This window comes from Hemitrygon akajei, chromosome 4 (genome assembly GCF_048418815.1).
Source record: "Hemitrygon akajei chromosome 4, sHemAka1.3, whole genome shotgun sequence".
In the NCBI taxonomy this organism is placed as follows: Eukaryota; Metazoa; Chordata; class Chondrichthyes; order Myliobatiformes; family Dasyatidae; genus Hemitrygon; species Hemitrygon akajei.
This window is the reverse complement of record NC_133127.1, coordinates 27,791,329-27,816,446: the sequence shown is the minus strand read 5'-3', so window position 1 is coordinate 27,816,446 and position 25,118 is coordinate 27,791,329. Positions and strand designations below refer to the sequence as shown.

The 25,118-nt window shown below is 43.3% G+C and overlaps 1 protein-coding gene across 5 annotated transcripts in view; it reads left to right on the top strand.

Annotated features, from left to right (window-relative positions):
• lzts3a (leucine zipper, putative tumor suppressor family member 3a) overlaps positions 1 to 25,118 on the top strand; it is a 237,262-nt gene that overhangs the window by 169,010 nt on the left and 43,134 nt on the right. For all 5 annotated transcript variants that reach the window (XM_073042186.1, XM_073042182.1, XM_073042184.1 and 2 more), the window contains one exon: positions 13,952 to 14,440. In XM_073042186.1, the coding sequence (XP_072898287.1) occupies positions 13,991 to 14,440 (450 nt within the window). In that variant the 5' untranslated portion in view covers positions 13,952 to 13,990. The remainder of the gene's footprint in view (positions 1 to 13,951; positions 14,441 to 25,118) is intronic.

The window sequence follows — 25,118 nt, the reverse complement described above, 5'->3', positions numbered from 1 at the left end:
TCCCCCCCTAATTACCAATATTTTTCAGAGTGGAAGTAAAGTTGCTGAAATGAAATGAAGAGACCTAAAACCGGGGAGTCAGGAAACCTCCCTTAAAGGATGAAGATGAAGCTATATACCAAGGAAAGGAATTGAATTTCTCTGTCTTTTTTCACCATAGGGTTTCCCAAGGTGCCGCAGTGTCAGTAACACATTTGTTCAAATTTTTGTCACTATTGTGATACACCAATTAACACAGAAAATTCCCATAATCAATATGAGAGAGTAATAACTACATCATTGCATTTAGCAGTAATGATTAATTGGATTAAAGATTAAATATTAGCTTTATTTGTCAGAAGTACATTGAAACATACAGTGAATTGTGTAATTTGTGTTCATGACCAACACAGTCTGAGGATGTGCTGGCGACTGCCCGCAACAGTGAGTGTACTGTGTTGGCGCCCATGCTGCCAGCGCCAACATAGCATGCCCACAGCTTACCAACCCTAACCATACATCACTGGAATGTGGGAGGAAACTGGAGCATCTCCATGTGGTCACGGAGAGTACTTACAAGCTCCTTACAGGACAGTGGCAGGACTTGAACCTAGATCACTGGCGCTGTAAAGAGATATGCTAACCGCTTTGCTTCTGTGCTGCCCCAGGGAAATAGAGTTCAAAACAGTAGAGGTGCGGTTCTGAAATTGGGGTAAGAGAAAAGGCCAGGACTCGGCAGCAGCCTTTGAGTTTAAAGCCAGGCTTGAAACAATATGAAATAGCAGATTGTAAAGCCATCTGCAGCCAGCAGAAACCTCATAAATGTTGGTGCCAAGAATGACATCAGAGGCTGGGCATGAGCTGGAGGGCCAGTGTTTAAATGCTTTTGTGGACACCACAACCAGACACTAAGCACCAAAGGAAGTCCCTTTTCCCATTTCCAATTCAGGTCGTATGATGGAAAAACTGTGGATTGTGACGTTGGCCTCAAAACCCTGTGACACGGTGTGATATTGCAATTGGCTTTTCGATGTCATGTGTACCACGATGGTGAAAAGCTTTCATTTGTGTGCTGTCCAGACAGATCATGCCGTACAAAGTTTGTGTGGTTCATCTGTGGCCCCATCCACAACCTCTCTCCACTCAGTGGGTACAGCAGAAGTGATGAAATTCCCCATCCCCTTTGGTGTATCTGTGGGTATATTGTAAGACCATAAGTCATAGGAGCAGAGTTAGGCCACTGGGGCCTATTGAATCTGCTCTGCCATCAAATCATGATTGATTTATTATCCCTCTCAATTCCATTCCATTGCCTCTTCCTGTAAATTTGACTCCCATACTAATCAAGAACTTATCAACCTCCACTTTAAATATACCTAATGACTTGGCCTCCACAGTCGCTGTGGCAATGATTTCCACAAATTCACCACCCTCTAGCTAAAGAAATTCCTCCTCATCTGTGTTCTAAAGGGACATATCTTGATTCTGAGGTTTTGCCTGCTGTCCCTAGACTCCCCCACTATAGGAAACATCTCCACGTCCGCTCTGTCTAGGCCTTTCAATATTCGATAAATTTCAATGAGAATCCCCCTCATTCTTCTAAACTTCAGCAAGTAAATGCCTGGAGCCAACAACCACTCGTCATATGTTAACTTTTTCATTCTTGGGATCATTCTTGAGAACCTCATCTGGACCTTCTGTAATGCAACACTTCTGCAATGGCCAGTTCTAACCAAGCCGATTGCTGTTGCTGGTGACCCTGGCAAATTTATTATACTTGTATACTTGTACCTCCAATCACTCCAATAATGACTGTCCCAAAATATGCATTCGACCCTTTATTAGTAATTAGCAAACATACAATCTTGAAGTGATGTAAATAAGCGTGACTAAGCAAATAAAAGATATGACATCCGTCAGCCCCCAGCTCCAAACTGCCCTAAACAAAGTATGAATACAAAACTTATTTCCTCGGATTTACCACACCCCCACTTGTGACTAGTTGCCATAATAAACGCACAACACAGAATACAATGCAGATAGAGAACAGGTGCATCTACAACATCCTCTTTTATAGATAAAGAGGTACTTTGTGTTCTATGTCTCGCCACAGGCTCTGAGCAAACCTACTCTCAATATTGCTGTTGTTCCTTTTTCAAAACCTATCTGTGAATGTCACAGAAACAGAATTTCAGCGTTAAAGTTTATTTTGCCCTTGGTCACACCAGTCACTTGACTGATATACTCAAAAGGAAAGTCTCAGCATTTTTTAAGAGAAGTTACTTGCATAAGTTCTAAACAAGTAAAAGAAAGCACAGTGTCCCTTTTACTAGTTACTTGTTCAACCTGTTATTGAGTCGATAGTGACCCAGATGAAAATGACAAGCAGGTATTTGAATGACCTCACAATGAACCCTTTTCTATAAGGGGAGAGAATGGTTGTTGAGAGCTTTTTATTGTGACAGCTCTTTTTTATTGTAAGAAGCAAAATTCAGGAAATGTTTGTCAGGTCAGTCAGTATTTGTCCAGCAAGAAATGAAGGAATGAAGATTACATCTGCACCAACAATTGAAACTGGAGATACTCTGGGTGAACTGCAGATGTTTCCAAACGTTACTAACAGGGAAGGGGTGCAGAAAAGATTTACAAAGGTGTTGCCAGCATGTGAGGAATTGAGTTATAGGGAGAGATTGACAGGCATGGACTTTATTGCTTGGAGACTGAGAGGTAATCTTGGAGGTGCATAAAGTCATGAGGGGTATAGATTGGGTAAATGGACTCAGTCTTTTTTGTGGAGTTGGGGGATCATCAGCTAGAGGGCATGGGTTTAAGGTGAGATGGGAAAAGATCTATGACGAACTTGAGCGCATCTTTTATTTTACACAGAGGTTGGTAAATATGTGGAACGAGCTGCAAGAGGAAGTGATTGATGCAGGTACAATTTTTTAAAAAAATAAAAAGACAGTTGGTCAGGTACATGGTTAGGAAAGGTTTAGAAGGTTATGAGCCAAATATTGACAATTGGGACTATCTTGGTTGGCGTGGTCCAATTGGGCCAATGGACCTGATTCTGTGCTGTATGACTCGCTAAAGAAAACAGGACAAGGCTTGATGCTGGCTGCTGATTTGTCAGTCCTGTTGGGCACTGCAGCTTGAAGTACAGTTCATCCCATCTCTTCCTGTTGTGGGGTGAGGGGAGGCCATCAGGTTTGGATGCTATATGGAATGAAATTTGTTGGTTGCAAAGTACTCTGGGCTGGGGATGAGGGAGGGGCTTGACTTTGCAACAGACCATATATAAATGCAAGACAGAAGGACTGCTGATGGTAGAAACTGGAGCAAAATATAAACCACTGAATAACTCAGTGGTCAAGCAGCGTCTGTGGAGGAAAAGGAATGGTGACATCTTGGGTCAAAACCCTGACGTACAGATGTTGCCTGACCTGCTGAGTTATTCCAGCAGTTTATTTTTTCCATATAGAAGCAAGGTTTTATTTTTCTTTGCGTGGGGAAAATCACCAGTGATTTCATCCTAATGTTTTGTAACTTTATGATTTTGCCATTCTGCTGTGGATTTCTGTAGGGTCACATGGTACCCACGGTGAGTTAGCCAATTAGATACAAAATTAGCAAGGTGGGAGGAGTCAGCGAGTGTTGGTCATGGGCTGCCATTTGTCAGATTAGTGACCTGTGACTAGCGGAGTGCCGCAGGGATTGGTGCTGGGTTATATGGTTCAACATCATTTATGATAATGCCTTGGATGAGAATGTACAGTACTGTACAAAAATCTTAGGCACATATATATAGCTAGTGTGCCTAAGGCTTTTGCATGGTACTGTATTTGTCAACGTGGAGCGAAGAGTGAGTTTGTAAATCTGTCGGGAGCAAAGGATATTGGGTATGGTGAGGGTGGAGGCCCATGGGAGGGGTATGGGACAGGTGGCAGAGAATGAGTGTCGGGGGCAGGGACACACTCAGCCTTCACACCAGGCAAGATCATTTGATTTCAAACAATTGGTTTATTGATCTTTATGGAATGTCTCTCTGGCACTTCCAGCTCCATCCCCTCTCTCTTCCCTTTTTTTCCCCACAAGGATTCCCCTCTCCCTTCCCCGTCCCACCAGAGACCCATATCAGAATCAGGTTTATCATCACTCATCTATGTCATGAATAGTTTTATTTTTGCGGCAGCAGTACAGTGCAATACATAAAATTACTATGGTAACTGTGCAAAAGTCTTAGGCTCTATATGTGTGCCTAAAATTTTTGCACAGTAAGGTAGCTGGCACGATTAATAACTTTGTGGATGACACTAAAATCTGCTGGTATGGTAGATGGTGAAGAAGGTTATCTAGAAAGGAAGAATGGGGATATTGTGAATGGAGATGAATCTGAAGGCTGTGCTCTTGTCCTTCTTGGATCTCATGGACCTGACGAGCCAGCCCATCTAATCGGTGCCAGTTGTGTGAATGAGCTGTCTATCTACTTTCATTATCCTTGCAATATTTTCACTGTTTCAGAGATATAGTACTGAAACAAGCCCCTCAGTGCCATCTGTAAGTCATCCACTCACACTCATCCTGTATTAATGCCATTTTATTCTCTCTGTGTTCCCAACCATTCCTCCCAGATTTGACTACTTGTACACTAGGGCCAATTTACAATGACCGATTGCATAGAACATAGAAGAGTACAGGCCCTTCAGCCCATGAGGTTGTGCTAGCATTTTATCCTATCCCAAGATCCCATCATTTTTCTTTTTATCCATGTGCTTATCTAAGTGTCATTAAAATGTCCCTGGTGTACCTGCCTCTACCACCAACCCTGCAGCGAGTTCCATGTACCCACTCTCTGTGTTTGGGGGAAAAAATCTGACATCCTGCCTGTACTTTCTAATGATCATCTTAAAATTATGCCCTCTTGCATTAATCATTTCCACCCTTGGAAAAAGGCACTGGCTGTCCACTCTTTTATGCCACTTGTCATCTCATAACCTCTATCAAGTTAACTCCCCCCATGTTCCAAGGGGAAATGCCTTAGCTTGCTCAATGCCCTTGAGATGTCGGAGGAGAGCAGAGCACTTGGAGTATGTGGAAACCCCACACAGACAGAGGTCAGGACTGAACTCCTGGCTCTGGCACTGTGAGGGGGTGACTCAAAGTTCAAAGTTACTTTATTATCAGGCTACGTATATGTCACCCATATACAACCCCGAGATTCATTTTCTTGTGGGCATTCACAGTACATACAAAGAAACACAATAGAATCAAAGAAAAAATGTACACTATCAAAGACAGATAAACAATCAATGGGCAAGAGACTACAAATTGTGCAGATACAAAAGGGAAAAAAATGAATAAGTCATAAAATGAGTTGTTAAGTGCTTGGAAGTAAGTCCATTGGTTGTGGAATCAGTTCAGTATTGGGGTGAGTGAAATTATCCACTGAGGCAGACAGACATACTTTATTGATCCCGAGGGAAATTGGAAAGAGGAGCCTGATGGTTGAGGGGTAATAACTGTTCTTGGTTCTGGTGGTGTGTGGCCTAAAGCTCTTGCACCTCCTTCCTGATGTCAGCAGTAGGGAGAGTGCATGACCTGGATGGTGGGAGTCTCTGATGATGGATGTTGCTTTCCTACAACAGTGCTCCTTGTGGATGTGTTCAGTGGTGTAGAGGGCTTTTCCTGTGATGGACAGGGCTGTATTAACTACGTTTTGTAGAGTTTTCCATTAAAGGGTATCAATGTCTCCATGCCAGGCCATAGTACAACCAGTCTGTATACTCGACACTGCATGTCCATAGGAGTTTGTCAAAGTTTCTGATGGCATCCGAAGCTTTGCAAACTTCTAAGCGAGTAGAGGCACTGCCATACCTTGCGTGTTAGACCCAGGACAGACCCTCTGAACAGATATCGCTGAGGAATTTAATGTTACTGACCCTCTCCATCTCTAACTCTACCAGTTACATGACTGTGCCAGCTCATTTCTTCCTCTAACACAGAATTTTTAATGAATTCTGCTTTTGCTGCTCACGCTGGCTAGGCATCATTATTATATCAAAACATCCTTCTGTGCAAAGGAATACTTCAAGATCTCTCCCACTCCTATTTTTGTGATAAACCAAAATTTACACTTCCAGTTACAGACTCACAACCCTTAGAATAATTTGTTTAAATTTATTTTAGCTGCTGATTTTTGACTGCCTCCATCAGATCTCCTTTTACCAATAAGCGCAGCCCTGTTCTTTGTGTTGCTCCCTAACTAAAACACCGCAACCTGTTGTATGGTCCTACGGAAGTTACAGTCAAAACCAGTGGCCTCTTAGAGATTAGACTCATAAAGAGCATGTTTTTCACCCAGAAGTTCATGTGATCTGGAGATCACTGGTGGAAAAGCTCATCAGACTTCCTAAGTCCTTGGTTTTGTCAGAGGCTACGAGGCAGCAGATCAATGGCTGGAAAATGGAATAGTCCCTTTTGGTGTTTATTAGCTAACACTAATATAATGGGCTGCATGACCTACCGTAAATGGTCTGCTGTAAACATCATTAAAACTGAAGGGATTAAGGTAAGAGGAAGCAGATTTTACAGGGAATCTGAAGGTCAAGTTTTATTTTACACAGGGAGTGGTTAATATCTGAGATTACAAAGAAAGTGCTGGAATCAGATACAATTACAATGTCTAAGAAACATTTAGGCAAAGTATAGAATCATATGGTCCAAATGAGGGCAAATAGGTTTAGTCTAGATGGGCAAAAGGTCACATTGGACATGGTAGGCCGAAGGGGCCATTTCTATTTAGTATTTTCACCTACATCAGGATTAGTGATGATTTCCTCTGTAATTAAAATTAATGACTTAACCAAAATGCTTTTGAGCTCCTGGTAAATCATTCAGTACATTCTGCAATGGACTTTGTTCAAGGTTAAGAACCCACAGCACACACATACTATGGTTACCAGCTGATGTTGGGAAAATAAAACGACTGAGAGAAGACAGACATTGCTCCAGATCCACAAGGAATGCAGAATTATGAGACACACAGATAGGGAGGATAATAATAATCTTTTTCCTCAGAGTGAGGGTCTTTTAAAGAAGAGGGCATAGTTATAAGATGAGAGGGAGGGAACCTGAGGGGGAATTTTTTCACATAGATTGTAGTTAGAATCTACAATGGGCTACTTGAGGTGTTAGAGACAGATACAATCCCATCTTTTAAAATCATCCAGCCAAACACTTAGAAGGCTATGAGCCTAATGCAAGCAGGATTATTATAGATAAGTACAATAATCAGTATGTATATGATGGGCTGAACAGCCATTTCTGTGATGTATGTCTCTATGAAAACTGACACTTTTGTTTGTTACCAAAGAAAGAAGGTAATGGCTTGAGTTTAACTGCACGGTATGGTATGGGGGCTCCTCTCTTGGTATGACCTCGGTTGCCTGTGAGAAATTACCAGTTTTGTCTAACCTTTTCTAAATATATTTATTTTGGGCAGAGAAGCACAGGGATTCTGTAGCACACTGGAGCTCTGCTGTACAGTTTCCTCTCACCAGCGGATTAGTGCTTTAATTAGGAGGAAATTTAAAGGAACCAAGTATGCGTGAAATGACAATAAGCCATTCGATCCCTCCCTGAGAAACAGGCACTACAGTCGAACCTGTCATGGGCTTCAGGCCTACTTACTTCATGCCTTGAGGTTAGACTCTGCAGACCATCCCAGCTCCAATTAGATCTTGAACTACATTAATCACCTTGACTGTCTGCGTCCCGTGGCTTGATGTTGCATTCGAGCTCGGGAGTCAGAATCCACACAAGGTTCAGTTCCTCGTGTTCTTTTGGCTCCGTGGCCCGTTCACCAGTGATAGAGTCACACAACTCCCATCAAGACCTGCATTAACGAGGTTCATCGGGAGCATGTTTCAAAGAAGTAATTTCTTCAATGCTCATGCCTCCGCTCGAATTTCTGTATTTCTTCCTTTAACCATCTAGTTTCTTAGTTACATTCTGGGCTTTTATTCAATGTTGGTGTGAGCCCGAAGAGTCGGCAATGCGCAGCACATCTCCAAATTTGTACATACTGCATGTGCAGACGGCTATATCTTTTGCCTTGTGCCTGTAAAGTGGGTGCAATGGTATTCACCGTTAAGGCCAGTTCTATTCATCGAGGGGAAAATGACCTCTCATCCGGTCAGTGCACACTGTGCAAATTCTGCTTAACAAAGTGTTGCAGAAAGAGGTGGGATGGGTGTAAGCAGCTGTTCTCCCAAGCTGGAGAGTCCAAGGTGTAGCGGATAGCATAATAGATCGCGTAAAGCTACTTACAGTGCCAGCAACCCGTGTTCAATTCCACCATGTCTGTAAGGAATTTGTTCATTCTGCCATGATTGGGTTTCCTCCAGGAGTCCTGCCACGTTCCAAAGATGTATGGGTTAGTAGGTTAATTATTCAAACGGGTGTAATTGGGTGGTGAGGGCTTGTGGGGCCAGACGGGCCTGTTACTATGCTGTATCTCTAAATAAAAATAAACATATACAAATGGCTCGACTCAAATTAGAATTTAGAGCAGAGGGCTGCTCTATTGACAGTGATAAGACTGGGGAATTGACATCTGTCCAGTGGTTGTGGCATAAATTAACCCAAACGCTTTAAGTCAAAGTTCAAGGTAAATTTATTATCAATGTGCATATATGTGAATATATACCACCCTGGGATTAATTTTCTTGCAGACATTCACAGTAGAACATAGAAATACAATTGAATCAATGAAAATCTACACACAAAGATGGACAAACAATCAATGTGCAAAAGACAAGCTGTGCCAATACAAGAAACAAATAAATAACGCTGAGAGCTCAAGTTGTAGAGATCTTGAAAGTGAATCCATTGGTTGTTTTCGGTGTTGAAGTGAATGAAGTTACTCACGCTGGTTCAGAAGCCTGGTTGTCGAAGGGTTACTACTGTTCCTAAGCCGAATGGTGCGAGACCAAAGGCTCCTGTATCATGTAGTCGGCTTGCTTATGTGGAAAATAAATATAAATGGCAGTTTGTGTAAGCTGGTAGAGACTGCAGTAACATTTGAGGAGAAATTTGAAATGTACATGGAACATTAAGCAGATGGAGCATCTTCAGGAAGGTGGATTTTGGAGTGAAAAGGCAGCATTTTGGGAAAATAGTCACGAACCTGCCCTTCAGCGAATTATGATGCCAGACTTGTATATTTCTTTATTAGCTACCTCCTGTACTTAATGAAGTGGCCTCTGAGTAGATGTTCGAGGTCTGCCTCTGTAGCCCGTCCACTTCAAGGTTCAATGTGTTTATTGTTCAGAGATGCTCTTCTGACCACCACTGTTGTTACACACGGTAATTTGAGTTACTGTCGCCTTCCTGTCAGCTGGAACCAGTCTGGCCATTCTCCTCCGACATCTCTCATTAACAAAGCCGCAGAATTATTATTGGCCACAGAACTGCCGCTCACTGGATGCTTTTTATTTTTTGTACAATTCTCTGTAAACTCTAGAAGCTGTTGTGTGTGAAAATCCCAGGAGATCAGCAGTTTCTGAGATACTCAAACCACCCCATCTGGCACCAATAATCATTCCAGTCACTTAGATCATGTTTCTTCTCCATTCTGAAGTGTGGTCTGAGCAGCAACCGGACATCTTGACCATGTTTGTGTGCTTCTGTGCATCGAGTTGCTACCATATGATTGTCTGATAGATATTTTGCATTAACCAGGTGTACCTAATAAAGTGGCCACTGAGTGTGTAGTTCAGATTAAAGAGATGATAACTGGAGACTGATGTTGAAGCTGAAGGACCAAAGCTTTCGCTGTTTAAACAATGAGCTCACTGCTCAGTATTCCAGCATCATTCTTCTGTTGCAGAGATGGGAATAAATCAGGGATTTGGTACGAGTTTCAAACTGATTTATTTTGGATCAAACATGACAAGCTGAGAAAGGTGGAGAGAGCACCTGGTATTTGTGTTCAGAGAATAATCCAGTTGGGAGGCTGGTACTGGAGAGGAAAATATGACTGCTAAGAGACATAACAATTCTTGCTGGATGGGCCTTGAAAGCCCCATGGGGATGTTAAGAATACTTGCTGTGTTATTATATATAGCTGGATTACTCATGCACAAGGTGTGTAGTGGGACACTTTCCATCAATTTGTTGACACACTGTGCTGTCAACATGTTTGTTGAAGAGTCTTTCACAACTGTGTACTTCGAGCACCTTAGAATATATAACAACAGAAGACTGTCAAATTTGGGCAAATTATTCAAGAACTTTTCATAATGTTGCTCATGGTGTTGCCGAGACTGGCGAGGGCATGTCTATTTCATGTCACTGGTTACACAGAGAAAGTGGTAACCAGCTATTTCTTGCAGTCCATGCAATGTTGGAGCCATGGAACTTCACAGCACAGAAACAGGCCCTTCAGCTAACTTAATCCACGCCAAACCATTAATATAATTTGTCTAATCCCATCAACCTGCACCCAGACTGTAGCCCTCTGTACTACTACCATCTATGTACCTATCCAAATTCCTCTTAAATGTTGAAATCAAACCCTTCATCCACCACTTCTGCTGGCAGATCATTCCACACTCTCATCACTCTGAATGAAAATGTTCCTCTTAACCTTTCACCTGTAATCCATGACCTCTGGTTCTAGTCCATCCTCAGAGGAAAAAGCCTGCTTGCATTTACCTTATCTATACCCCTCATAATTTTGTATACTTCCATCAAATCTCTCCTCATTCCCCTAAGCTCTAGGGAATAAAATCATAACTTATTCAACTTTTCCTTACAAGTCAGATCCTCAAGTCCTAGCAACATCCTTGTAAATTTTCTCTGCATTCTTTCAGTCTGTCAACTGAGACTTTTCCGAAAGGTAGGTGACCCAAACTGTGCACAATACTCGAATTTAGGCTTCACAATTGTGTGGTGCAACTTTAACACAACATCCATGTTATGTTCTACCGTTTCTCATTCTTCCAGGGAATGCATTCTACTTATCATTCTCCACTCTGTATTCCAGCTTTGCTCTTTCCTTGGTCTGTGTCCAGATTCATCTCTTAACTCCATATACTGGTTTGAAGATGACACGACCAGATCTCAAATAATGATGAGTTGGAGCATAGGAAGGCAGTCCGGAGCCAAATGGCATGATGTTGTGACCTCAGCTTTTCCCTCGATGTCAGCAAACCTAAAGAGCTGTTTGTTGAAGGGACATTGCTTTGATTTTATAGCCAATTGCATGAGTATAGTCATTTTCTTTTCTATATATGTGCCACTTGTTTGGTACTTTCAAATTCTTGATGGTTTCCATGATAGATTTCAAGAAGGGGATGGTGTAATGTCCCGGTTTATATTAACAATGCTGAAGTTGAGATGGTTGAGAACTTCAAGTTTCCAGGTGTGAAGATCACCAATAGATTGTCCTGGTGCAAACACTTCGATGCCATGGCAAAATCATGCTCCATTACCTCTACTTTCTTAGGAGGCTAAAGAAATTTGGCATGTCCCCCTTGACCCTCACCACCTTTTATAGATACACCAGAGAAAGCACCCCATCGGGATATATCACTGTTTGGTATGGCAACTGCTCTGCCCCAGAATGTAAGAAACTGCAGGGAGCTCAGCACATCATGGAAATCAACGTTCTCTCCATCATCTTGAAAAATAATTCTTGCTGCAGAAAAACAGCCAGCATAATTGAAGACCCCACCCTGGACATTCTCTCTTCTCTCCCTTTCCTTCAGGCAGAAGATACAAAAGCCTGAAAGTGTGTACCTGCACACTGAAGGACAGCTTCTATCCCTCTGTTATGACTACTGAATGATTCCAGTTGGACCACAAGGTGAACTTCCGATCTCACAGTCTAGCCTTGTACTTTATTGACTACATTTTCTCTGTAACTGAGCTCTTCATATGGCATTCTGATTTTTCCTGTACTGCTTCAATGCAGTATTGCAATGAAATGAAGACAGGAGATTTAGATGTCCTGAGGAAGGGTCTTGACCCAAAACTTCGACTGCTCATTTCCCTGTAACGATGCTGCCTGACCTGCTGAGTTCCTTCAGCATGGTGTGTGTGTGTGTGTGTGTGTGTGTGTGTGTGTGTGTGTGTGTGTGTGTGTGTGTGTGTGTGTGTGTGTGTGTGTGTGTGTGTGTGTGTGTGTGTGTGTGTGTGTGTGTGTGTGATGAACTGATCTGTGTGGATGGCAAAAGCAAAATTTTTATCCACCGTGTCTCAGTACTTTGACAATAATACACCAATTTGCAAATTTGCCCTGAATAACGAGAGGCACACAAGATGATAAGAGGCATAGACTGAGTGGTTGGCCAGAGACCTTTTCCCAGGACGGAAATGACTAATATCGGGGGGAATCTTTCTAAGTGACTAGAAGAAAGTATGGGGGGGGGGGGCTCATCAAATTCTGCAATCACTCGATACAAAGTTTCAACCCAGAACATCGACAGTTCCTCCCCCCTCAGCCCGCAGATGCAGCTTGACTCAGTGAGTTTCTCCAGCAGATTGTTACTCATGTTGGTTTCACTGTCCAATGTCACCTACCAAGAGGCCGGGACTGTGCAGAGTAAACAGTGTCATTCATTTTCCCGTGCCAAGTGGCATCGACAGTGCCAACATTCTAACCATCCTGTAGTACCCTCATACTGATTGGCATGAAGAATGGATTGGGTAAGGATATCATATTTTCGTTCTGGAAATGACACGTGAACCAGATGAATGTTTACTGCAATCGGTTTATCGTAGCCAATGCCCTTCAGGTTTATCTCCCAGATTACTCAGTTAATTGAATTTCGAAGCCTCGTTGCTACAGTCGACGTTTGAACTCGTGTTTGCCAAGCAACAGTCCAGGCTTCTAGACTGCTGGGCCGATTAAAGCTGCTCCACCATGTTGTGCTGGCAGGCAAAGGCTTTGCAACCAGACAGGTCCCCACCTTTTAGTTCATGCTGCCATGGAGAAGCAGGTACAGGAGCCTTAGGCCCCACACCACTAGGTTCAGGAAAAACGACTACTCTTCAACCATCGGGCTCCTGAACCAGTGTCGATAACTTCAGTCATCCCAATTCAGAATGGATTCTTCAACCTGAGGACTCACTTTCAAGGACTCTACAACCCACGTTCTCAGTTTATGTTTTGTTCTGTGTTTTTTTTTTGTCTATCTTGCACAGTTTGCCACCTTGTTGTTTGTCAGTCCTTGTGCAGTTTTGCATCGGTTCTGTTGTATTTCTTTGTTTTACTGTGGATGCCTGCAAGAAAATGAATCTCAAGATAGTACATGGTGACATATACATACTTTAATAATAAATCTGGTTTGAAGGGTGTTGAAAGCAAGAGACACAGGAGGCTGCAGATGCTAGACTCTGGAGCTGGAGGAACAGTGAATCGGGCAGCATCTGTGGAGGGAGGGAGATAGTTGATGTTTTGGGCCATGACCCTGCATCAGGATGAGAGTGCAGTATATAAGCACAGCCAGTAAAAAGAGGTGAGGGGAGGGGTGGGGCAGGAGCTGACAATTGATAGGTGAGAAGGGGAGATGGAGTCGTGGGGTGGAGGGAGAGCTGGAGATAGCTAGAGGCTGGCAGATAATTGGTGGAGGCGAGGAAGGGCTGCGGATAATGGAATCTGATAAGAAAGGAAGGTGAGTCAAATTGGATGAGGGAGGGATAATGGGTAGATGGGAGCAGTAGGAGAAGCGGATAATGAGGCTGGTTGGTAGAGTATGTGATGGACAGGTGGAACAAGGCAGGGGAGGGAAAAGAAATATTTCACCAAACCTTTTGCTGAAAGGTCCACCTTTGTCCAATTTTTGATGCGTTCTACTATCTTCTCAGCTTGGCATTGCGAGTGGAATTCCTGCCATCGATGGGCGGTTTAAATGATCTACCATCCTTGCCGCTGAGGGCACTCATCCGTTTCTTTTCCGTCTTTCAGGGACGCCAGCTGACGTGGCTCCACGGCTGCTGAGCCAACATGGCCAAACTTCAGATGCTTTCGACGGCCAGTGAGCCTGCTTACCACGGCTGCCAGACCTACCCGTTGTTTGCTCCCAGGACCGCCGATCCGGGCTACTCCCAGGGCACAATGGGGAGCGTGGGCAGCGGTGTCGCCAATGAGCAGGAGTTTGCGATGAAGAGCATGAACAGCAACAACCGACCAGGCCTCATCCAGAACAGCAGCCGTCAGCAAGACGGGCTGCGGAACGGTTACGCTTCCCGGGAATTCTCAAAACGCTTCTCGTCTGAGGAGAAATGCTTTAATTCCGAGAACATGACAAATTCCTTGTATATCAATGGGGACCATCGTATAGGAACCAGAACTAAAACTGACATGACAAACAACAATGAGAAGAATACGCCTCCACAGTACAAAGAGCCAAGCAATCCTCCAAAGATACTTCCCATCTCTGGCAAACTAGAGCAGGTAATAAGACAGTGAGGTCTGACTGTAACATGAGGATATAATGTGGAGGCTCTATAAGGCACAAATGAGCCCTCACTTGGAGAATTGACAGCAGGTTTGGGCCACTTGTCTAAGTAAGGATGTGCTGACATTGGAGAGGGTCAAAGAAGGTTCATGAAAATGATTCCAGGGTTGAAAGGCTTGTCATGTGAGGAGTGTTTGATAGTTCTGGGCCTGTACTCACTAGAATTCATAAGAATAAGGGGGAGATCTCATTGAAACCTATTGAATGTTGAAACGCCTCGATAGAGTGGATATGGAGAGGATGTTTCCTATGGTGGGAGAGTCTTAGAACAGAGGCACGTTCATTTTAGAACGTAGATAAGGAAGAGTTTCTTTAGCCAGAGAGTGGTGAATCTGTGGAATTTATTGCCACTGACAACTGTGGAGGTTAAGTCACTGGGTATATTTAAGGTACAGGTTGATAGGTCCTTGATTAGTCAGGACCTGAAGGATTATGGGGAGAAGGTGGGTGATTGGGACTGAGAGGGAAATGGATCAGTCATGATGAAATGGCGGGGCAGACTCAAGGGATGAAATGACACAAATTCTGATCCTTTATCTAATGGTCTTATTGAAAGAAAAGGAGTAGGTTGATTTTTTTAATAGAATATTTAATTGGAATGAAAAGCCTCTAAAAGAATTTCAAAGCTGTTAATCTGGATAACAATGACTAAAGCAAGGATCAGGCCTGGATTTGAATTTTCATGAATACTTTGCTTCTTCCTTTCATTTTATTGTCTTTGTTTCCTAGCCCCATCATCCCCTGGCTTATAATAATGGAAGCATTTACATCTATCAGAGGGCACAGCCTCAGAATACAAGGACACCCGTTTAGAAGAGAGACATTGAGGAATTTCATTAGCAGGAGGATGCTGAATCTGTGGAATTCATTGTCACAGATGGCTATGGAGACTGTTATTGGGTATATTTAGAGCTGTGGTTGATTAGTCAGGGTGTCAAAGGCTACTGGGAGAAGGCAGAAAAATGGGGTTGTGAGGAATAATAAATTAGCCATGATGGAAAGACGGAACAAACTCAGTGGGTAAAATGGCCAAAGTGTGCTTCTGGGTCTTGTGGTTTTATGATCCCGTATTTTAATGGGATCTGAAAAAGATATCTGGGCAGGTACTTGGATAAGAAATGAAGGCAAATGGGATTAACCTAGACAGGCATCTTGCTCGACATGAATGAGTCTGAGCAAATAGTCTGTTTCCATACAATCGAACCTTATGAATCTTTATGAAAGTGGTGAACAAGGCAGGCAGAAGCGAGCTATGAAATTCTTCTCCAGAAGCAAGAGTGGACTGGATGAGGGATTCATGTCGAGCGAGGTGCCTGTCTAGGTTAATCCCATTTGCCGTCGAAAGCATTTGAAGTTTGGGGAGAATGCAGGAGAATGGGGTTGAGCTGGATAATAAATCAGCCATGATGGAATAGTGGAGCAGACTCAGTGGGCTGAATGGCCTAATTCTGTCCCTAGGACTATGGTGTTATGGAATGATGAGGTGATTGCAGCAATGGTGTAGGGATGCATGTGGTCACACTGCTATGTGCTTGCTCCTGAAATGCTTGGTGCTGACTTGGTATTCTGCATGAAATGTTTGCAGTCTCTTACAGCCCACCCTGATAGAGTAAACTTTGCAGACTATTTTTTCCATTCCCAACTTCTGTTATTTTGCCAGCAGTGGTTTCCACCCTTGTTTGCACCTTGTCCTGAAATGAAAGGGTACTGCTGATCTTAAGATGCAGTAAAACTGTAGGACTGCCAACTCTTCCGTCTGCCTGCTTGTATGTGGATTGATTGCCTACTAGACTTTAAGTAGACAGGGCTACATGTGGCATAGACTTCAGCCGAAAGTAGATCGCAGCCAGTCCTTGAACTGTCAAACATACAACTTCAAAATCATTGTTTAGTATGTTTTATTTATATAACATGCTCTTGCCTGCACTGAGGATTTGTTCAGATTAAGCTTCATTTTACTGTCAACACCAGCTGCCCAACCATGCACTGAAAAATGTGAAATCTCCAAAGGGAAGAGGAAGAGGCTTTAGGGCCCAGATTATAGATGTTGGAAATCTGAAATAAAAAAAAACGTAGAAACTGCAGGCAACATTGAGCAGATGTGGGCGTATTTGTGGAGAGTTAAAAGCAAGAGTTCTGATTGGTTATCTAACATCAGAACTGGTAGTTCTGAAAACAAGTGTGACTTAGGCTGTAGAGAGGAGGGAGAGTCGATGGGAATGTTTAGGGTAAGACAGATACAACTATGTTAAAGTATGGTTATGCTATGTTTTGTAACTTCAAAACATTAAGGAAGACGTGGGAGACCGAAAGCTGAGATCATGTTTAACCTTAAGCAAGGCAGGCATGTATCATGTGGTAGCGCAATTCACGTATTTTTACATATCACCCATAATGAATTATTGATATGAACAAGAATTCTTAATCAGACAATATATTTACAAGATCACTCAAATGTCACTGAAGTATTAAATACACAAGACATTGGTCCACACTGCAGTCACCATACTTTAGGAAGGAAGTGATTACAGTGGAGAGACTGCAGGAGAGATTCACTAGGAAGTTGCTTGGACAAAAGGAGGGAAAAGGATTGATTTCCTTGGAGCGGAGAGGCCTGGGCAGTGTTGTCAGCACACCTCATAGAGCCATACAAAATCAGGAGAGACATGTAAAGGGTTGATAATGAGAAACCTTCCTCCATAGCAGACACAACTATAACCAGAATCTGAAACATCAAAGCACGAACAGCACAGGGAAATGGCAAGAGTCAGGAACAAATGTACATAGCTACAGAGCAAGAGGCCAGTGATTTGAAGCTGAGGTGTTAAAAGGCTAATGAGTGTTTGGAAGACTCTGTCCCTGTAGAGCGTGATGGCCAGATCATTCTATATATACTTAAGGTGGAGGTAGATAAATGTCTGAAAGATAAAGGATTTGAAGGTTGTGGGGATTTGGCACAGAAGCGATTTGAGGCTGGCACAGATCAGCCATGAACATGTAACGAATAAAAGAAAATCAGCACTCTTGCCTCTATTTTGTTGTGTGTATTTGATGGTCTCCACAGATATGGTAGGCCCAAGCGCCCTTTCACTATTCTTTACCCTGACTCTGAAGGGAGAAAGGAAACATTGCTGGAACCATTGCTGGAAATCTGAAATAAATAAACTGGTGGAAAAACTCAGCTGGTCAGATTGCATCTGAAGGGAGAGAACAATGGAGTTAATTATAGGGTTGATGGCTTTTCATCAGAACTGGCCAGTTCTGATGCAATCTGGAAAGGCCAGTTATTTGATATTGATGATACGTTGTTACAATTAATCAATTTTGAGTCCAGAGGCTCGAGTCTACATGGGACTTCACTGAAGTGGTTTGAGACGCCATAGACAGCAAGGGCAGAGTGGGAATGGGGCAGACACTTGGAGTGATAGCAACTGGAAGTTCATGGCCATGCTTGCAGACTGAAAGGCAGGTTAAAGTGTGGGCTGTAGAGAGCAATAGGCTTCAGTGAAGATAAGTACTGACCAGCTAAGGTGGGTTTTCTTCTCTTTCTTGGTAGACTGGGGATAAAGGATATGGAAGTTAAGGCAGAGGTGTGTTTCTCTTACGGCATGTGGGAAATCAGGGGCATTTCCAGTGTCCTTGGTGACTATAGTTGAATATTAAAGATAAAGATCTACTTTATTTATTACACTGAAAGGTGTGAAATGTGTTGTTTGTATCAAGTCAAATCAGCAGGTATTGTGCTGGGTCAGCTCACGTGACACCACACTTCCATCACTACAACTCACTAGCCCTAACTTGTAAATACGAGGAGATCTGCAGATGCTGGAAATTCAAACAACACACACAAAATGCTGGTGGAACACAGCAGGCCGGGCAGTATCTATAAGGAGAAGCACTGTCGATGTTTCGGGCCGAGACCCTTCGTCAGGACTAACCGAAAGGAAAGATAGTAAGAGATTTGAAAGTAGTGGGGGAGGGGGAAATGCGAAATGATAGGAGAAGACCGGAGGGGGTGGGATGAAGCTAAGAGCTGGAAAGGTGATTGGCGAAAGTGATACAGAGCTGGGGAAGGGAAAGGATCATGGGACGGGAGGCCTCGGGAGAAAGAAGGGGGGGGAAGCACCAGAGGGACCACATGAAGTTGTTCAGAATGGTGTTTTCTGCTGGAAGGTGTGCATTTAAAATGCACATTTTAGCTTGTGGAATTGTAAAGATGAATCAAAAGCTAGCTATTCTCATGATGACATGTTGAATTACAAGTATTCTGAAATATATCAGTTGGAACAACATGTTGTGAAGACGTTGTACTTGATCTTTGCCCAGGCAGCAGAGTTTTCTTTCTTTCCAGGTTAATGGTTGTGTGAATGGGACTTTCCAATTGGAGTAGGTGTGGAAACATGCATTTAAAAGGAGAATGCACAGCCTTTTGATGTCAGATATTTATTTTCCTTTGAAGAAATGGTGTGTATCTGCGGAGCTTAGTAACGTATTTCTACATGATGTTAGCCCCACCAGGAATGTACGGGTGGAAGAAGGAGCCAAAGAGGCAAAGTAGTGAAAAGCCTTCAGGTAGTCGATCATTCAAGTCACAATAGAATTGTGGCTGTTGTACCAAAACCAGGGTGTATATGAATCTTTGTCCGTAGGGCCGTAAGTCATCGGAGCAAATTAGGTAATTTGGCCCAATGAATCTACTCTGCTTTTCCATCATGGCTGATTTAGTATCCCTCTCAATCGCATTCTGCCTTTCCTCATAACCTTTGATGCCCTTACTAATTAAGAACCGATCAAATTCCAGTTTAAATATAGCCAATGACTTTGCTTCCAAAGTCATCTGTAGCTCTGGCTGAAGAAATTCCTCCCCATCCCTGTTCTCAAGGGACTTCCTTCTATTCTGAGGCTGTGCCCTCTGGTCCTAGACTCCATTCTCTACATCCACTCTTATCCAGACTATTCAATTCTCGATGTGTTTCAGTGAGATTCCCCTCATTCTTCTAAACTTCAGCGAGTACAGGCCCAGAGACATCAAACACTCCTCATATACTCACCCTTTCATTTCTGGGATCACTACTGTGAACCTCCTCTGGACCCTCTCCAATTTCAGCGTATCCTTTCTTAGATAAGGGGCCCAAAACTGTTCACAAAAACCCTGGTGTGGTCTGACTAATGCTTTATAAAGCCTCAGCATTAAGTCCTTTCATTTGTGTTCTTTTCCTCTTGAAATGCATGGTAATATTGTATTCACCTTCCTTATTTACTTATTTAATGATAACGCAGAGTTGGCCCTTCGAGCCACACCAGCCAGCAATACCTGACAACCTCAATTAACCCTAACCTAATCATAGGACGATTTACAAAAAACAGTTAACCTATTCAGTATTTCTTTAGACTGTGGGAGGAAACCAGAGCACCTGGGGAAAATCAGTACATTCCAAGGGGAGGATGTATAGAAACTCCTTACAGAATGGCTCTGGAATTGAGCTCCAAACTTTGGAAGAAGCGTTGAAGCAGCAATGATTCCCTAAGAGTTAACTTGTAGGTTGATTTGCCCAAGGGATATCAAGGGATATGGGGACAAGGCAGGAACCGGGTATTGATTGTAGATGATCAGCCATGATCTCAGAATGGTGGTGCAGGCTCGAAGGGCTGAACTTCTGCACCTATTGTCTATAACCTTTAGGGAATCCTTGCTGCTCAATGCTTCTTCCAAATGTTGCTCAACATGGAGGAGGAGTAATTCTTCAGATGCATGAGAATGGTGGTTGGTACAGAAGGTATACTTTCCCATAAAATCCGATGTGATGAAACACTGTGGCTTGTAGAGTCAGTATTGACAATTCGCAGGGCAATTCCTTCCTCTCCATGTCCTTTATCTATCCCTCCTACTTCTATAGGTGTACGGTGGAGAGTGTATTGACTGGCTGCATCATGGCCTGATATGGAAGTACCAATGCCTTTGAATGGACAATCCTACAAAAGGTAGTGGATTTAGCCCAGAACATCACGGGTAAAGCCCTCCCAACCATTGAGCACATCTACATGAAACACTGTTATAGGAAATCGGCATCCACCATCAGGGATCCTCACCACCCAGGCATGCTCTCTTCCTGCTGCTGCCATCAGGAAGAAGGTACAGGAGCCTCAGAATTTGCCCCACCAGGTTCAAGAGCAGTTACTACCCCTCAAACATCAGGCTCTTGAACAAAGGGGATAACACTTGCCCATCCATTGAGATGTTCCACAACCAATGATCTCACTTTAAAGACACTTTATCTTTTTCTTTATTGCTATTTATTTATATTTGCATTTTCAGTTTGTTGACTTCTGCACTCTACTTGATGCAGTATAGTTATAATTCTGTAGATCTGCTGAGTACACCCACAGGAAAATGAATCTCAGGATTGTGTGTGGTGACATACAAGTACTCTGATAATAAAATTACTTTGAACTTTGAACCTCGAACCTCCTGGACCAGCTGCCCAACCAATAGGACAGGGAGTGTCCAGGTACCATTATGAAAGGCACAAGAGTTTCTGCAGATGCTGGAAATCTACAGCAACACACACAAACACTGGAGGAACTTGGCAAGTCAGGCAGCATCTGTGGAGGGGAATAAACAGTTGATATTCTGGGCTGAGATCCTTCAACAGAACTGAAGCATCGACTGTTTATGCCCCTTCATAGTTGCTGCCTGACTTTCTGACCTCCGCTGTGATGGAAGACTTGGGCACATTCTTGGTAAGGTGTGGTATGATTATGTACAAAACAACCATGTCGGGCTGTGGTAAAGAAACTTCTGTGAGACTGTTGGTGAAGGCTGGTGGGCCTGGTTTTAGTCTTTCCCTGAATGTAGAGGTGACGGTAAGGGGCGGTGACCCACCAGGTCATTTCAGAGGGGAATTAAGACATAAGCACTTTACTGTGGCTCCAGGATTAGACAGAAGCCAGACAGATCAAAATGAGCAGGATTCTCTGCCGAACTAATATTAGTAAATCACCTGGGTCTTTAGAACGATGGCACTCTTTTTGCAGTACACCGGGTTTCACCATTTCTCAGCCTTCACTTACGTAAAACTTAAATGAGTAGTTTCATCTTGGGAAGAGTGACTAGAGCCTGATCAGAGCAACATTGGAAAATCAGCCCAGTACCTCAGCAACAATCTATTCACTGGCGGTACTCCGGAGTGAGTTGCCAACAGTCCCGGAGTTCAAGGATCTCACAGAAGCTGTTGTGAATGACTCGGTCGGGGAGGGGTGAAATCATTCAAAAATCAAAGTAAAATTTATTATCAAAGCACGTAAGCCATAGCGGTGCGTAGTCCGACATATGGTGCAATGTCTGTCTTGAATGTTTTTCTTGTGTTGAAAGTTGGTAATATAAAATTCTGCAAATCCTGCTCACTGGTGAGACTGACGGTGAGGGAGTTGCATGGCCTCGGCTGTTAATGCAGACCAGGCCCTGATGCCGCAGTGTCGCCTGTTACAGCCATCCAGGGGCGGAGGCACGGGGGCTGGTATGAGAGAGAACAAGGCACGGCAGGCGTGCTGGAATCTGTGCCGACCCCTCCCATCGGTGCTGCTGTCCAGTGTTTGCTCCATGGAAAACAATCTGGATTGCTTGTGGCTGACGCAGCATGAGACAAGCAGGACTGTTTTCATTATGGCTGGCTCACTACCAGTTAAGGAACTACTACATGCTTGTTCTTGCAGAAACGTGACGTGACTTCAGGACAACATCCCATGCTCCATCAATCTGCAGGCCATGTCACTCAGGGACTTGTGCTAATATTATGTTATGTGGCCCTATATGCTATCTTAACTATGTGTTCTTTGTGTTGTGCGCTGTGTGTGACTGTTGGTGTTACGTTTTGTACCTTGGTCCTGGAGGAATGCTGTTTTGTTTAGTTATATATATGAGTTGGTTGAATGACAATTGAAGTTGAACTTGATCTTTTACATGTCACCGTACTCTACCCTGAGATGAATTTTCTTGCAGGCATTCACAGTAGAACAAAGAAATCCAGTAATGCACTAGAATCAGTGAAAAACGACACCCAAACATGTTTCCTGTTTCCATTTTCTTTGGACGGTCTTGATTATTGAGGTAAAGAGGAAGAGGTTGTGTGACTAGATGGGCCACTTGGAGGTATGAAGTCATGCAGGAGAACTTAACCACAGTTGACAATAAGAGATGGGAAAGATAATGATACTCTTATCCTGGTTTCATCATAAGAACACACAGTAAGCTAAACAAGGGACTCTGTTAAATTGCCTGTCTAATTGCCAGGCATAGAGAGTATGCATCACCTGTCACAAATGGAATGCGGTGTTTGAAAAATCTCTTGCCTGGCAGGTTTATCAGTAGCTGTGTAGTAGCTTTAATTGGTTTATTAGTTGCAGGTCGTGCGACTAAAAGGCGACACAGGTTTCACTGAATGTCTCAAATGTCTGTTATGTTGAATCCTTTATGTCAATATATATGGCCATGTCACCCCACCGGCCATTCACCATTTTCTTATCTAGCAGCCAAAGGTTATAATTCCCGGCAAAACCCCAGCAATCCTGGCTATGTCCTGACAGAACTCAGCAGTCTCTTGCTGTGGGAAATCCCTTTGCTGTGCAGGTGGAGGTCACGTGACTGATTGGCCTTGTGTTTATTTTATGATTAGTATTTTGGAAGCGAACACAATCAAGCCTTGATTTTAGATGCCCTAAGTCACGTTACAAAAGGAACTCCAGTTATAATTTTAAGAAGCAACAGAGAGCTCCTTTTATAATACACAGGCCTGACTCGAACAGGAGAATCTTGTTTAGTCCTGGTCACCATGCTGAAGGATGTGAAGGCTTTAGAGAGGGCCCAGGAAGGTTTTAAGGGAACAGTTCATGGGTTAAGGACTGCATTAGCAAGGAGCTTACCACACTGGTTTTTGTCAGTCAGGGCATTAATTGTAGGAGTTGGGACATTATGTTGTAACTGTACAAGTCATTGGTGAGGCCACACTTGAAGGACTGAATACAGTTTTAATCATCCCATTGTAGTACACATGTGGTTAAACTGGCAAGATCGCAGAAACGATTTATGGGGGTTTTGCCAGGAATGGAAGGCCTGAGTTAAGGAGAGAAGTTGGCCAGGCTATTGTTTTATTCCTTGGAACAGAGGAGAATGAAGGGCAACTGTATGAAAATGTTTAGAATCTTGTGAGGCAAAGATAAGATGGGTGGTGACAGTCTTTTCCCCGGGGCGGGGGAAGATTTTTCAAAAGAAGCTTGAGAGCTGATTTTTATACACAGAAGGTGGATTGTGTGTGGAAGGAGCTGCCAGAGGAAATGCTTGAGGCAGTTACAATAGTATCATTTAAAAAGCGAAAAAAAGGTACAATAGTACATTTAAGAAGGTACGTGGAGGGGCGAGGCTTGTAGGGGTATGGGCCACATGCAGAAATTGGAACTAGGTGGGTGGGCACCAGGGTCAGCAAGGACTTGTTGGGACAAAGGGACCTGTATCTCTGCTGTATTGCTCTGTGATTCTAAATATTGTGCAGCTCCTCATTCCCCTGTGCTCGTTGTCATTATCAATCCACGATGTAACTTTCTCCAAGCTGTTTTATTAATGTTCAACCATTATTCAAACAACTTTGTCATTTAGTTCAGCAATGACTAATGGCCTGAGACTACCTGAGTGACCTTAATAATCCTCTGCAGCTCTGCACTGCAGTTATCCCAGTCCGTCTTAATATATGGCCAAAATCTAGAGGAGCAAACAACATAGGAACATTCGGCCCGTTGAGTCTGTTCTGACATGCGGTTATATTTGACTTTTTTTCCCAACCCTCTTGCCAATCAAGAATCCCTTCCTTGGATACACCTAATCACTCTGCCACCACAGCCCTCTGTGGCAATGAATTCCACAGATTTTCTGGAACTAAGAAATACGTTCTCATCTCTGTTTGAAAGGAACACCCCTTCATTCTGAGTCCGTGCTTGACTGACTGATGGAAACATCTCCATTTCCATTCTATTCAGGTCTTTTAGCGTCCATAAGAACCAGCTTCCCCCCCCCCCCCCAATCCTTCTGAACTTCTTCAAGTACAGGCTTGGAGATATTACGCACTCAAATGATGATAAGATGCATTGAGTGGACAGCCAGAGACTTTTTCCCAGGGCAGAAATGGCTAATACAAGGGGGCATAATTATAAGATGTTTGGAGGACAGTATAGGGGGAATCTCAGAGGTAGGTTTTCACACACAGAGTGGATGGTACATGGTACGCATTGTCGGGTGGTGGCTCAGAGACATTTAAGAGACTCTTGGGCACATGGATGAAAGAAAAATGGAGGGCAGTGTGGGAGGAAAGGGTTAGATTGTCCTTAGAGTAGGTTAACCGGTCAGCACAACATTGTGGGCTGAAGGATCTATACAAAGTTGTGCTGTTCTACATTCTATGTGTTGAGCCTTCCATTTCTAGAATCATTCTTGTGAACCTCCTCTGGACCCTCTCCACAGCCAGTACATCTTTCCTTGGATAGGTTTCGAGGCATTTCTGGCTTCTGTCAGTTACTGGCTTCCCAGCATGTGCTGTAAAATCACATGGAAGAGTCATTGCCAGTCAG